The sequence below is a fragment of the Electrona antarctica genome (genome assembly GCF_951216825.1).
Source record: "Electrona antarctica genome assembly, chromosome: 5".
NCBI lineage: Eukaryota > Metazoa > Chordata > Actinopteri > Myctophiformes > Myctophidae > Electrona > Electrona antarctica.
The window spans coordinates 28946297-28963430 of NC_136810.1; the positions used below are offsets into that span (position 1 = coordinate 28946297).

The 17134-nt window shown below is 45.5% G+C and overlaps 1 protein-coding gene across 1 annotated transcript in view; it reads right to left on the minus strand.

Annotated features, from left to right (window-relative positions):
* The window catches only part of LOC306923926 (serine/threonine-protein kinase BRSK2-like), a gene marked incomplete at both ends in the record, with an annotated part of 353012 nt that extends 336745 nt beyond the window's left edge, over nt 1-16267 (minus strand). The window contains one exon of the mRNA XM_079502271.1: nt 16174-16267. Coding sequence (XP_079358397.1) covers nt 16174-16267 — 94 coding nt within the window. The remainder of the gene's footprint in view (nt 1-16173) is intronic.
* Nucleotides 16268-17134: the final 867 nt, after the last annotated feature.

Genomic DNA, 17134 nt, shown 5'->3' on the forward strand with positions numbered 1-17134 from the left:
AGCTTTGTGTCTAGCATATTTGGATCAATTTACAGGGTCAGCTTGATGAATTAAAAAAGGCTGATTATTTGATTGATTGATTGATTGATTGACACAGAACAGATCATTAACAGGAAGCTACAGACAAATCAAATTCCATTATAACTGAGGTGCATGATTTAAGAAAATAGCAATGGATAGGCGGCAGTGGCACTACGGAAGGCAGAAATGGTTGTAAGCATGTAGCAGATCGTGTTTTTCAGCTACGAATTTGCCACAATTTGTAGACATTAACTTAAAAAACTTAACTTAAAAAACATAAAGCGTGGAGAGACAACAAGCATGCTGCCTGACTATCTACCTATAATATTGAGTTATGCTGCCAGAGAACATTCAGACGTTACATCATGATACAAAGAGCATGCTGGATGGTGTCTGCAACACGTTCAATGAATAAAAATAGGGCAAAAGCCAAAAGGGAGAACATGCAGCTCATATTAAAAAATGCAAGCTCTCTGATCATGAAAAGTTAAAGCTTCTCTGCACTGAAGATGCAAGTTGTGAGTCACTACAGTACAAATGTTTTGACATCTTGCATTCGAAAGACACTCAAATGCATATACATTATTGTTTTAGACACGAAAACGCACAAATTCATGCACATGCGGTTTTGCACATTCAACTACGGATCTTTCCTCGACACAACACAGAGGTTGGTTGGACCTGGCAGCAGAGTCAAAGCGTTGACCCAACTCAAAGCAACGACCATCCCGTTGCCAAAACAGGAAATGGGAACAGAAGAAACCCTTCTCCTTGACTGCACCACCCTTGCAACACCTGTGATCCAGGTGGTCTATTGGTGAACTGGCAACGACACCACAACCACCACCGTCATCATCAGTGTAACAAACAAGAAGGCCGGACATCCCCCCCCCCCCACTTAGCCAGACACTTAGTCTGGCTAAGTGTCTGGTGATTCAGGCTGCCAGCGCAGGTTAGTTGGGTTCAGTGTTGATTTAAAATGTTCGTCGACTACCTTTTTTCACATAAAAACTAGACTAAAATGTTAGGAAGGGACTAGTGGACAAGAGATACAGTATAAGTCATTTTACACTTGGTTGCATGCTGAAAATAGCAGATCTACAAGCTCACAACACGTCACAGCTTGTAGATCTGCTATTTTCATTGTCATTACGATGGCATCAAGTCTCGCCAAAATACATTTTAGACAACTAAATCAACTGTAGATTTAGTCGACTAAAATCTCATGATATTAAAGGAGAATTCTATGCTAGAAGGCTTTCTTACCTTTATTTGTAGTTGTTACGTCCCCACCAAAGAGGTCCAGGTGTTATTTTGTGCAAAACCTCCTTATTGGCTATTTCCCCTAATATAAGCCCTCAATGAATTTAATTGAATGGGGCTATGGGGTGTTGTGCTAATTTGCTTATTTCCATCGCTCAAAATTCATTTTTCTTTGTATATATCCTCTCTTCATAATGTAAATAATATCCCAAGCGGCACACTTTACTACTTATTTAGATGGAAATAAGCGAATTAGCACAACACCCCATAGCCCAAATCAATTCCCATTCAATTCAATGCAATTCATTGAGGGCTTATGGTAGGGGAAATAGCCAATAAGGAGTTTTTGCACAAAAAAAAACCTGGACCTCTTTGGTGGGGATGTAACAACTACAAAGAAAGGTAAGAAAGCCTTCTAGCATGGAATTGTCCTTTAATCGCTAAATTGCCAAGCTACAGTACATCACAGGTCGGAGTTTCAAAAGTCCCTGAGAGCTCTGCATGCATCGCAATCACCCTGCAACAGTCCTGAGAGCATCCGTGTTGGGCAGCTTACTTTAATAAACTATACAGTAACAGTACACACCATGTTTATCTTTACTACACAAACACCAAATGACTTTAGTTACTATGCTACTTCATTATAACCTGACTAGCAGAGAGTACACTGGGTTCCCCCCTCCTGCTCCCATCTGGGAACTCTCAGGCAGACTTGATGCCCGGCCACAAAACGGCCTGGCCAATCAGCAGCAGCTAGAGGCGGGATAGCTGCTGCTGATTGGCCAGGCCGTTTTGTGGCTCTCTGAGATAGTTATTAGTACTACTCATTACGCTACGTTTGTGACCGGTGTCCCCCAGGGCTCTATACTTAGGTTGGCCCCTTCCTTTCTTCCCTACACCAAATCTCTTGGCTGAAAACTGCTGATCTACCGTCCTAAGCCACGCCTTGTGAGCTGATCTACCTAAGCCACGCCTTGTGAGCTTGTAGATCTGCTCAGTATATTATGACATGTTGAGAGTAGGGATGGTAGGGTTCATATGTGGTCATCGTCCTACACGGAGGGGATATGTGGTCACCAAAAGTGTCCAGCTTCACTAACTAGTGGCAACCAGAAGTGCATGTGATGGCCAGATTGTGCCATGAAATCCGGACTCATTTTAATTTAATTCTAAGCACTTTTCCGTTTTCTCACGACTCTCCTGTGGAACCTACAAAAGTCTTTGGTTTAGTTGACATTCTGCCCCATCGGACTGGGCCTTGTTGTTATCAGTGAGACGAAGCCGACAGCTGACAAGTTTAGAGCCGTAATTGAGTCATTTACAGTTACGTAAGAGTTATTATGTGTTGGACTGCACCGGCTGATGTAAACAATTTAATAGAGAAGGTATAATAGGAAAACATTGGTAACCCCATTAACCACTTCTTTTTTTACAACGGTAATTTTATTACTGGAATGAGATAGCAGTGCCGTTATATTTATTACCGTATTATTATAGTAACAAGCTACATTGTGACATGTAACAACTATGGCCAAAAGTAAGTTTGAGAGCTACTGATTTAGAAGGCAATATGTAGTGTATGTGTAGTAGTGTAGTGGGCCTCAGGTCTTAACACTGACACACTATCATGTGCTGGAGGATCAGGTTGAACAGTTACAGGACAGAGTGTTGGGGCGGGTTCGAGTTCAGAGTGCTCCTATACCAAGACTGTCGCTGAGCTGACAACAGCCAAAGCCTAGGCTCCCCACATGTGCTAATCTCTCTGGTTTAAATGGGAACAGAGACAAAGCGCAAAACAGGGCAAGCCTGTCTGATCCATGACCGCACGCCCGAGCACATACACACTGTGTGTGCATGTCACGCACCCACACACGCACGCACGCACAACACACTAAGCAACAGAGGATTTCACTGAGTCTTTCTGTCTTCATGGCAACTTCAGACTTCCACTTAGTGTGTTCGAGAGAGAGAGAGAGAGAGAGAGAGAGAGAGAGAGAGAGAGAGAGAGAGAGAGAGAGAGAGAGGGGAGAGAGTTCTGCCTTTGTGAGAGCCAGACTGGGAACCAGCAAGAGGCAGGGAAACCATGACAACCACACAACCACCCTTGGCAACCAACCGAGCTTTCTCACACCAAAGCCAAAACCAGACACGGAATACATGCAAGGGTTAATCTGAGTCGAGAGGAGAGAGAGGGAGAGAGAGAGAGGGAGAGAGAGAGAGAGAGAGAGAGAGAGAGAGAGAGAGAGAGAGAGAGAGAGAGAGGGAGAGAGAGACCAGAGAAAGAGAGACAGAGAGAGACAGAGAGAGAGAGAGACACATAGAGAGACAGAGAGAGAGAGAGGGAGAGAGGGAGAGAGAGAAAGAGTGGGGTCTTGTAGGCCAACAGAAAAAGAAAGGAGTGATTAAGCCTACTGCCAAGTGCACAGACGTTTAATATTGCATGTCTTTAAATGCCCGTGTGGACAAAGACATAGCGGTTCTAGGACCGGCTGACTTGCTGAGTGCGTGAATGGCTGACTGGCAGCCTTAAGCCTGGTGCGTATAATTCTACGTACGACAGCGCTGCACACTGAATAATAGCTGTTCTACAAGGCTCACAATGCGTCGCACCGCCACAATGAAGTATAAATCAGTTTTCAGAGTGCCAGTCACTGGAGCTGGTACAGAGACATCTACTGGAGTAGCACTGACACACACACACCAGGCATGCTTTATGGAGGCAACAGCGCGTGGTCCTTCTATTATATGAATCTGTGAATTTAGCAATTTGAAGTGCCGAGGAAATTCTCAATAGCATGAGGTGCTAAGACGCAACAGCGCGTACACACGGCAGATGGAGAGAGATTAGGACTGGGGAGATATAGAGAAGGAGAAAGAGAGCGGGAGATTGTGTGAAGACGTGCGTGCGACCGTGCGTGCAACAGTGTGAAAATGGACCGGAGCACCTGTGTGATCTTAACCAGATTCTCCTCGTTTTAGATTCGGGCGAGGAGAACAGTGACAATGGATGCGGCGAGTTAAGCCCCAATGACAGAGACACACACACACACACACACACACACACACACACACACACACACACACACACACACACACACACACACACACACACACACACACACACACACACACACACACACACACACACACACACACACACACACACACACACACACACACACAGAGTGGACAGTCCCATGATGGCTACGCCCGCTGACCTCCCATCTAAAAGGACGGGAGGCCGTTTCTCCTCTGGAGGTCAGAGGCGGACGGACGAAATGAGGGAGGAGGGGGAGAATAATGAAGAGAATGATCAATACAATGCCTTAAGTAATAACCTCCACTGCAGTCACACAACGGTCAGGACCACTTCACGCTCTCCCACCCCTCTCTCTTTCTTCTCCTTCTTCCCATGTCCGTCCATCCTTACCACTCCTCCCCCTCACTTCTCTACCGCTCTCTCCCCGTCATTAATCTCTGAAAATCGTTGGCTACATACATTCCTCCCAATCGATGCAATTCCACCGAGGTCTTGTCTGATTTAACACATGGCTGAATCCTTATATGAATCCTGACTGGCCACGGGAAGAGGGCCAGAGAGAGAGAGAAAGAGAGAGAGAGAGAGAGATGAGAGGATGAGAAGAGAGGCACAGTAAATGGCAGAGATTGTCATTATATAACGTCTGCCGAAGTGACAGACAGTGAAAGGACTATACCGGCTCATTCCCAGTCAGTTTTACGATGGTGTGTGCGTGCGTGCGTGTGCGTGCGTGCGTGCGTGCGTGCGTGCGTGCGTGCGTGCGTGCGTGCGGGCGGGCGCACGGGTGTGAATCGCAGCATTAAATGATTGATTGATTGAATACTTTATTAGTCAGAAATGTAAAACAGCACGTGGTAACCCATTCAGCACAGTCGGGAACCCCTTTTGGTGTTTTAAGCACTATGTTATACTTTGGCTATTGAAAAATAGCAGATCTACAAGCTCGAGCTCAAGCTCGAGCTTGTAGATCTGCTATTTCTGAAAAATCGTTAAAATGTGGTGCAAATCTGTGAATTTTCGTTCACAGTGAACGTTTTTAACTCAAATCTTTGCTTCTGGGAGGTCCCTGGAACAACATATTTTCAGATGGGGGTCCGCGGCCAATTACAGATCATTCTGGGGGTCCTTGCCATGAAAAAGGTTGAGCACCACTGACATAGAAACATAGGTTTTTCAGAAAACTGTCACGAATTTGTAGAATCGGCCTCAGGTCAGGTCTAAATGAGTTTAAAGCCTGTTCTCCCTGTGCTTGTGTTTGGGTTTGCTCTGGGTACTTAATTTCTCTCCCAAACCTAAAGACATGCATGCTACAGTATGGTACTGTAAACTTGACCAAAGACATGCATGCTACAGTATGGTACTGTAAACATGACCAAAGACATGCATGCTACAGTATGGTACTGTAAACTTGACCAAAGACATGCATGCTACAGTATGGTACTGTAAACATGACCAAAGACATGCATGCTACAGTATGGTACTGTAAACTTGACCAAAGACATGCATGCTACAGTATGGTACTGTAAACTTGACCAAAGACATGCATGCTACAGTATGGTACTGTAAACTTGACCAAAGACATGCATGCTACAGTATGGTACTGTAAACTTGACCAAAGGAATTAAATTACAACTGGGAGGGTCGGTCCCGGAGCACTTGCACGTGAGGCAATGGGACGGGCTCTATGACGTTGTCAGAGGACACATTTGACGAATAAGGACTATAATAGGAATATAATAATATAATAATTATTATTATAATAATTATAATAATAATAATAATACAATACCTCAAACTTGTACACAACTTTCCAAAGCAAGACAAATTAAACTCTATTAAAGCAAAAGAAAAGAAAAGGGGGTACAAATGGTAAAACAACAGAGACGGTGCCACACACACACACACACACACACACACACACACACACACACACACACACACACACACACACACACACACACACACACACACACACACACACACACACACACACACACACACACACACACACACACACACACACACACACACACACACACACACACACACCCCTTCCCCCACTGGCAGGTGTACATACATACACCAATAACGTATGCATCAGCAAACACAGCCGCACACACACACACACACACACACACGCGTGTGCAAAGACACCAGCTTCACACCATTTAGGATTCATTTCAGGGCTGAGGGAGCAAGTCTTTGCCTTCAGCCAGCCATTCAAACAGCTGAGGCCAAGCAAGCCTCGCTTACTGTAGCTGCAGGGGGGCAAGCCAGATGTAGAACTATAGGCCAGAAAGAGTGCTGCGAGGCAGGAGGGGACACAGCTCAGCTGCTGGGTCAGGGCTTTGCTTACAATGAAACAGGCTTTAATACCTGGACCCCAAACACAGCCTTCCATTTCACACACAGCGCCGTACCATTGTATCATATGTAACCCGATTAGTACAACGTTCTGTTGCCTTGACACGAACCACTTTCAACCTGGCCGCCCTATTTTCGGCATGCCATTATGGGTGGGGGTTTTTGTTTTTTTGTTTGTTTTGTTTTGTTTTTCAAAAACATTTCTGAACATTTTCAAGACATTTCCTACAATTTTATGATTTCTTCAACAGCTCAGAGCGGTTCAGATCAGCAAGTCATACACCGTGATGTCGGCAAAACTGCCATTCCCGACTGTGCTCTCTGCTCCTCCTACGTCACTGGCTTCCCCTCTGCATTGTTTGTCCTCTATCTCCACACGCGACGGTGCTCTGTGCCGCGCCGCGCCTCCACGCCCATCACGCAACATTGATCTGTCCTCTGGCACCAACTTTAACTCCTTTCACTACATTCTATGTGCTTGCATTCTTACACAGCTCTTTCTCTTCAGAAGCGTTAATATTGTAACCTCAACACAACAGAACAGAAATGACCCCAGAACGTCCATGTTGTGTTCAACCACCGCCGATGCCGCCTATATTATATTACCTGTAATGCCCAAGTAAGTCCCTATATTAGGCGCTACTGGCAGCGGCTGTTACAATGGCTCTTACATTACCAGAAGAAATTGCCTCTCAAAATAATTTGAGCTCTAAGCTCGTGCACAAAACAATATTTTCACCCACTCTTTTGCACTTGTAAACTTGTGATAATAAAGTGCAGTCAGTGTGAGGTTGTTTCCACGTCAGCATGTGTGAATACATGGTAGATAGCCACCTGCGGTCCGTACCAAGGTCATGTCCAGAGTGCTTTCTTATCAGCCACTGCGGTGGTTCCCAAACGTTTCGAGACCCAAAAGAGACATTTTACTGTGTGGACCCAAGGACCACGGACCCAAACTATAGTGAAACATCCCAACCCCGCTAACCCAATAACCCCAAGCCTAATCCTAAACTGAGGGAACATATAGGCAATATTAGGCATGCATGACCCCAGTGAAAATACAAGCTTGAGATCTGCTGTTTTCACTAGTTTTTTTTCTAGTTTTCACTATTCACCATTCCTGTAATTTCTCAGATTTTTCGAAAATGTGATGACAGACAGACAGACAGACACACACACAGACAGACACACACAGACAGACACACACACACCTCCACACACGTGAACAGTTCACCGCAGAGTGGATTCCATTGACGGGATCGACTAGCCGTTCCCTCCTCACTTGTCATCATCAGGAATATCATGCGTAGTGAGGCGGTATGGATCGCCTTCCAGCAGCCAGCAAATCTCTCAGAACGCCCATTGATCCGCTTCAACCTATCAACAACTCACCGGCTATCAATCAACGTCAAATTAACGGTTTTTCGTTACCGCACGCACGGCACGCCGTCGTACAGTAGGGCCCCGGAATCTGTCGATATGTTAAGTGTGTGTGTGTGTCTGTGTGTGTGTGTGTGTGTGTGTGTGTCTGTGTGTGTGTGTGTGTGTAACTCAGAGTCCAATGAACACTGGATCTTATTGTGCGCAACTGCATGTGCACACTCACGCATGCACAAAAAGGTGAAAGTTGCTCTATGATAAAGGAGAAATGATCGCATAATCTATCTATAAATGCACCGACAAATGTCTGTCAGTCATTCTGTCTGTCAGTCAGTCATTCTGTCTGTAGCCATTCTGTCTGTAGCCTATACACTTCCTTATATTAACCTGACTCCGCCAGATGGGGCGGTAGAGAGTACTCTATATTGCCCCATCTGGCCAACATAATTTGCTGTTCATATATTCAGAACGGGTAAGGACTAGTACACAGTAATATCCTCAGTCAGTGTGTCCACACACACACACACGCACATGCACGCACACGCACACACACACACACACACACACACACACACACACACACACACACACACACACACACACACACACACACACACACACACACACACACACACACACACACACACACACGCACGCACACACGGTCTGACAGACACCGGGAGAGCAAGAGTCATGAATTAGACAGGCATCTCACTGACATGAAGACAGCACAGACAGCTGGAGTATGGCCCGGAGGCCTCACAGCACATCAGCCTACTACAAACACACTCCAGTAAAGAGGGAGAAAGAGAGAGGGTGTGTGTGCGTGCGTGCGTGCGTGCGTGCGTGTGTGCGTGCGTGCGTGCGTGCGTGCGTGCGTGCGTGCGTGCGTGCGTGCGTGCGTGCGTGCGTGCCTGCGTGCGTGCCTGCGTGCGTGCGAGCGATCAATATATGAAAGCGACGGAAAACACTGACAATTTTGCTCTCTAAACACAACTTAAGAAGAAGGGGGGAAAAAGGAGAGAGAAAAAAAGAGAGCCCGGCCCTAGCCTACAGGCAAAAGCATCCAATTCATATCCAGTCAATAAGCAAGTCTCACATAAACAGGGACTTGGGATTGGATTAGGCAGCGGTATTTCCCAGACAATAGGCCTCTATTCCACTAATCAACGGCCTTCAGGAGGGACATAAAAGCGGCCCAAGGCAGCGTTTCATGGCTTTCTGTGAACACAACAGTGACTCAGCTGGCCCGATGTCGCCAGCCGATGCTGCCGTGTACAATTCATCAAAACTTTTTAGCAACCTCTCAGGCCTTCAATGTTCTGAAATATGGGAAGAACCGTTCGTTACAGATTCTCATTTTTAATGATGTAACATAAAGTTCAAAAAAAAGATCCCCCGGGCTGTGATGTGCAGCACTGCAGAGTTGAGTCGCATCAATTACAACTCTTCAGAGGATTGTGAACTTAATAAAGAATATTAAAACTCCAACAGACGAGAACAGGGTTGTTATTACACTGTCTGATGGAGAGACGACTTGGTGTCACTGCGGGGGAGTGGAAGGCTTGTAGGAATCTGCAGCATATGAGGACACACACTATAGTTTGTATGAGCACGCATGCACACACACACACACACACACACACACACACACACACACACACACACACACACACACACACACACACACACACACACACACACACACACACACACACACACACACATCATGGCCACAATGCCGTGGTCAGGTTGCACCACTCAAGCACAGCAACTCTATCAGTGGCTTTTCAAAATGACCATCATGCTTCTGCAGCTTCGCCCCCAATCAGGGGCCATCCATGCAGACAGCCTGCATCTATAGAGCCCTCTCAGGCCCCAGTGCACACCTGACAAACAAGGGACAGGACAGACAAATGGACAAAGTGAAGAGAGAGAGAGAGCATCTCTAAGACAAATATACTGTAGACAGAAAGGCCTGCTTTACTCTGAGCCTTAACACCGTTGCTGTTGGGCAGAAACCTCTTACAGTATGTCCATATTTTCAGATCTGCAAGCTGGAAGCACTGCGCTGCACAGTTTTGGATATGTGAGGTTTCCACCCGACTCATCCTATGTTCAGCAGTGCCGGTCCATTACATTCTCTGAGCTGTACTGTGTATATGTCCTATGTTCTGCACTGAGTTTTACTGTGTATATGTCCTATGTTCTGCACTGAGTTTTACTGTGTATATGTCCTATGTTCTGCACTGAGTTTTACTGTGTATATGTCCTATGTTCTGCACTGAGTTTTACTGTGTATATGTCCTATGTTCTGCACTGAGTTTTACTTTGTATATGTCCTATGTTCTGCACTGAGTTTTACTGTGTATATGTCCTATGTTCTGCACTGAGTTTTACTGTGTATATGTCCTATGTTCTGCACTGAGTTTTACTGTGTATATGTCCTATGTTCTGCACTGAGTTTTACTGTGTATATGTCCTATGTTCTGCACTGTCAATGTGTTTGTGACACATCCTGGGCCAATAAATGTCCAACTACGCTAGCATAGCAATCAGTGGCAGAATAAGTACTACTTACCGTCGTAGTAAACGTAAAAAACTATTAACAACATATTTAAAGTACCAAAACAAAAAGTTAAAGTATATATTTGTCTAAATATTTCAAAAAATGGCAGATCTACAGTACAAACTCTCAATGCATTGCAATATGAACCGTTACCTTCTAATAGTCTGAGTATAAAGGAGGGCTTAATTGGTTGGTGTATGTTTTTAATTAATAATCCAAATCTACAAAGTAACTAACAAAAGCTGACAAATGAAATAACTGTAGTGGAGTAAAAAAAAAAGAAAGTACACAATCTGCCTCTGAGATATAGAAGTAGAGTAGAGAAGTAGAGAGGTATAAAGAATGGATACTCAAGTGAGGTAAAAGTACCTCAAAATGATAAGTACAGAGCTGTACTTCCCACCACTGATGTCAATGTGAGGCTGCTGTGTTGTGTTGCTAACTCACTGAAGGCAATGTGAGGCTGCTGTGTTGTGTTGCTAACTCACTGAAGGCAATGTGAGGCTGCTGTGTTGTGTTGCTAACTCACTGATGTCAATGTGAGGCTGCTGTGTTGTGTTGCTAACTCACTGAAGGCAATGTGAGGCTGCTGTGTTGTGTTGCTAACTCACTGAAGGCAATGTGAGGCTGCTGTGTTGTGTTGCTAACTCACTGAAGGCAATGTGAGGCTGCTGTGTTGTGTTGCTAACTCACTGAAGGCAATGTGAGGCTGCTGTGTTGTGTTGCTAACTCACTGATGGCAATGTGAGGCTGCTGTGTTGTGTTGCTAACTCACTGAAGGCAATGTGAGGCTGCTGTGTTGTGTTGCTAACTCACTGATGGCAATGTGAGGCTGCTGTGTTGTGTTGCTAACTCACTGAAGGCAATGTGAGGCTGCTGTGTTGTGTTGCTAACTCACTGATGTCAATGTGAGGCTGCTGTGTTGTGTTGCTAACTCAGAGTAGCATCGTGGCCCATGGTGCCTTGGGCCACGTGAGTGACAGCTGAGTGGACTTTGGCTGTGTGGGGATTAGAGCACGAAGCCTAGCCAGAGCCTCTGCACTGGCCATGTGCTTGTGTGTGTGTGTGTGTGTGTGTGTGTGTGTGCGCGTGCGTGCGTGCGTGCGTGCGTGCGTGCGCGCGTGCGTGCGTGCGTGCGCACACCCTAATCACTTAATGAACACGGAACAGGACCACTCGCCGAGAGCAGGATGGCCAGATCAAGCAGAATGTCTTCCGCACTCCTCCTCTAATAATAACAGCCAATCAGAACACCGAGGAGACAGTGTGGCACCCATCCCATTGGACGGTGTAGGGGACAGGGACAAGCCCATTGGACGGTGTAGGGGACAGGGACAAGCCCATTGGACGGTGTAGGGGACAGGGACAGGGACAAGCCCATTGGACGGTCTAGGCAGGGCAGTGGTTTTCAACCGTATCAAGACCGGACCACCATTTGATGACATTTAGCTTCTCAGACCCCAAACTTTGAATATTTTGTTGTATTGACGTTGGTACGATGGGAGACATAACAGGCAAACATTGATCAAAATAACAATTCTTCTACATTCTCTAATTGTGTAGACTTCTTGAAAATTAAGTAATGCAAATGCTTAACAATAATTTCCTGAGAGAGCGTAAAATGAAACGAAATCGGGTCCATTTTGGTTTAATTTTCCACTCTCAAGAGTTAAAGCTCTATAAGGGTCCAGGTGGTTACCAACTCTCAATCATGAAGCTGGGGACCACCTGTAACCCCGGAACACTGGTTGAAAACCACTGGTCTAGAGGACAGGGACAGGGACAAGCCCATTGATGGTCTAGGCCAGGGACAGGGACCAGCCCATTGGAAGACAGTTCCGTCCGCCAGCCCCTGTCCTGTCCTGTCCTGTCCTGTCCTGTCCTGTCCTGTCCTGGGCCCAGGGGAAAAGATTCACTTGAGTAAAGGTACAAGAGGTATTGCATCACAATATGCTTAAAGTATCAAAAGTAAAAGTGCTCATTATGCACGACATAAACAATCCCATGATTTCACAAGTTTTCAGGGGCAGAAAATGTATACAAATCTTTGAAAATAGCAGATCTACAAGCTCACAACGCGCTTGTAGATCGGCTATTTTCAAAGTAACTAGTATAGTTTTAATTTTCAAATAATTGTAGTGGAGTAAAAAAGTACAAGATGTAGTGGAGTAGAAGTAAAAGTATAACAAATTTCACTAAATCAAAAAATACCTCAATTGCACTTAAAAGTACAGTACATGAGTACATGTATACTTAGTTACTTTCCAACCACTGAATATAAGTCACATGGGATATTATGCACTGTCATGAATCTGAAGAGGTTTGGAATGGGCCGTCTTATGCACACAGGCCACATAACCACGTAATTCCTCTCAAACATAAAGTACATGACTCACCCACAACACACAAGGCCCAAAATCAGACATATGTGTAAAGTTTAATTTCACTGCGATGTCAAATCCTTAATCCCAAAAAGAGTTTATTCTAATGATCAGTCAATCGATTGTGCTACGGCTTGGATGAATGGAACAAATGTATAGTATAATTTTAAGTTTTTATTGGCATCTTTATAAAATCTCTTAAGATTTTAAAGAAAAACTACTTTTTTAACATTATTTTTTTTAAATATTAATGCAACATTAATATCATTAAAATGTTAGTGTTTGTCAATTATTTGGGGGCCCACTTGCGATACCCTCGCAGCCCCGGCCCACAGTTCGGGAACCGCTGAGCTAATAAATGCACAAATTGTTCTTGGCACACTCAAATGAACAGCCAGTGAGGCACAGACAATCTCACGGCTACCGTGTCATTAAATGTCTGCCCCTAACAGAGCAAAACTCTCGTTCTCCACCTCCATAAACAGTGATTAGACAGAGAAGACGGGGGGAGTCTCAATCTATGACGTCTGTCGCTCTCTTTGAGCACCGGGCACCGCTGGAAAACCCAAAATGATTTAATATGAGTAGCAGGACACAGAGAGTTCAGCCAAGATTTGAGTGCTGTATTTATGACTCCAAAATGACACCAGTGGTTGGCGCGTAGCCCGTTAACAGTAATTTTCCCTGTTAAATTGTACAGTAGTGAAATTGTATCACACCAGTGATACATTATGAAATGGGATATTGTAGCTAGTGAGTACTAAGCTGCCCGTGAAAGCTGCATGGCATCCTCTGCATGAGAAGCTCTGCCTGAAGCTCAGAAATATAGCCTATAAAGCCTGATTTATATTTATACGTATTTGATTTACAGTATATGTGTCTGTCGCACATAGAAAATAGACAATGTACAAGCTCAAAGCATATGGTGAGCAATGCAGCCAAGTAGCCTAATACATCAGGCATAATATTTCTGTTTGGGGGGGGGTTGGGTATTGTGAATGTGACAGTGGGTGGGGGGTTGGGGGGTTTGAATTGGGGGGGTCAAAGAAGGGTGAATGTAGCAGAAAGTAGAAGCCCACTATCTCCCATGGTCAGGAGGGGATTCCACTTTAGCTTTGGTTAAGTGGTAGATTGTTGGCTTCCCGTCCATGACACCGGGGTGTGTGAATCCAGGTGGTTAAACACATAAACATGTGTGTTTTACAGACTGTGTGAGTGTACCCATGCAGCTCTCCCACTGGGACATGATGGAGGCACAACAATTATAAGTGCACATTGCTTGCACTTATATAGAGTAGCAGGGTGACACATGACACAAGCATTGACACACACGGGCGCACACACACACACACACACACACACACACACACACACACACACACACACACACACACACACACACACACACACACACACACACACACACAGTAGGCTACAAGTAACAAATTCATGCACCCGGCAGCTCGGCATGTCCAACTGGGGCAGTAAGCGAAATAATGCATATTGTAGCTGTTTTAGACAACAGATGGAGGAACTCTGAGCAGGGAAAAGGTGAGTCTCTCACACACACACACACACACACACACACACACACACACACACACACACACACACACACACACACACACACACACACACACACACACACACACACACACACACACACACACACACACACACACACACTCTCTCTCATAGTGGCAAGAAGCTGTGTTGCATCACTCCTTCTGCCATCCATCCCTGCTGACAAAGGCTAAGCTCTGCCTCTCTCCCCTCACATGGCTCCATTGACGACTGTATGCACACTTGACCGCAGAGACTGCGAGAGACAATATTCTCCAGCTGCCAACAACGCATTATGAACTCACAGCAATGCACGCACACGCACGCTGGCACGCACACGTGTGCGCGCGCACACGCACGCTGGCACGCACACGTGTACACGCGCGTGCGCGCACACACACACACACACACACACACACACACACACACACACACACACACACACACACACACACACACACACACACACACACACACACACACACACACACACACACAGAGAGAACAGGACTGATCTGCCTGTAATAGTAGACACACTCCACCACCACACATGCATAACCTCATGCTGACATAAAGCAGCATATACTTATTTTGAGAACATACAAATACTCCCATTCCACGATGGGTTTCTGTGCCATTCGTTATCAACTTTCACAAAACGCAGTGTCATTGCTGCCCCCCTCCCAATAGATAAATAAAAACACCTGCTACATATTCACTTCAGATGCTTAGTTCTGACCCTGCAGCTGAACAACAAACTGAATGAGTTTACATTCAGCAGAAGACCTCAGCCCCCCCGGCTGCCAACAACTCGTGCATGGATGGTTTGATGTGTTTCAAGGTGGGACCTTCTACTCATGTAACTACCCATGCTAGCATTGCAGTGTCGGAGCCTAATGGGAGAAACGCCTTCCGTCCTGCCTTCCTGAGGAGGACTAAGAATAGATCAAGGTATCAGGCAAATCAGGATTAGCGGCGTTGTGCTCACATCACAGGACACACACACACAGTACTGTATGCAGCACAACATGCACGCACACACACGGGCGAATAAGTTGATTTTCTCTCTCACACACGCACGCGCGCGCGCACACACACACACACACACACACACACACACACACTGACTGACTGTCATCATTTGTGGTTTGGACAGTCCCACATTGACTGCCCTGGTCCTGGATGAATACACTATTACACGCACACGCACGCAAGCGCGCGTGCACAGGAACACACACACACACACACACACACACACGGTCCCACGCAACCGCTCAGCGAACAAAACGAAGCAACATCACCAAAATAAATAACACACCTCGTCCCGCGCTGACAGGCACGCGGACACTGCATGGCGTCACATGAAGAACAAATTAACAATAATAATAACAGATAGCCCAAATAATAACCAATCTCACATCATGAAGGGCAGGTGTGTATAATCAACTACTTGTTTATCACCTTGCTCCGCGTCACCTGCAGGCTGCAGACTCGCCAAGGAGCGTTCCAATTAAACAAAACAAAATAAATAAATAAAAACATTAAATAAATAACGTATGCAAATGCAATGAACCGCTATGTAGATGACCAACCTGTCTGTCCTTTCCCGAGCGTCTTTTCCAGCCGATAAGGTCCCACGTAATTGGCGTGTTGGGCACCGCTGTTGTCTTTGCCAGACGATGACATTTCGACATGCAAAATATATATGAGACTTTATAATAAGAAAAGCACGGGTCGCGGTGCTGTTTATCCGGAGAATAAACGCACTCCTCCTTGTTGAGGGTCCAGGTCCAGCCGTGGGGTTCTGCTTTTTTTTACTCCACAACCTCCTCCCGGTCGCTCGGTCGCGCGCGCTCTCTCTCTCTCTCCCTCTCTCCCTCTCTCTCTCCCTCCCTCTCTCTCTCTCTCTCTCTCTCTCTCTCTCACACACACACACACAGACTCACACACTCTCTCTCTGACTCGCTATTAGAGGAGGTAAGATTCTCTCTCTCTCTCTCTCTCTCTCCTCTTTTTCTCCTTTTTGCTGCAGACAAGCCGCAAGTGATTTAGAATGTGAATATCATTGTAGGTGGAGGGAGGCAGCGGTGCCGGTATGTGCCTGTGGGGGGTGCTGTAGTGGCGCCGGCGGTATTATTATTATGATTGAGGATAGTGGACGACTCAACGCCAGTTTTACTCAGCTAAAGTACATGCAAAAGTAAATAGGTTACTGTTTTTTAAGCATGTTATTCAAACGTTTTTAAAGGACCTATAACGTAAAATTCAACTTTTTCCAATTTCTTTTGTGTTTTTGGGGCTCCCATGTGTTTTCTATCCCCACAAATAAACCAATTTTGAACAATCAGGCTTTCATATCAAATTGCTCTCAGGAACAGCTCAACAGATTTTGGAAACAAGCCTGGTTTTATCTAGCATCAGTATTATAATGACTCAAATATTAAATAATCTCCATATCAGCACCCCCACCACCTCAGGACATTGTGGTACTGCAGCTAAAACTGCCTTCAAAGTCCAGAAAGAAATGACAAGGACTGGTTATATCAGAGTGGT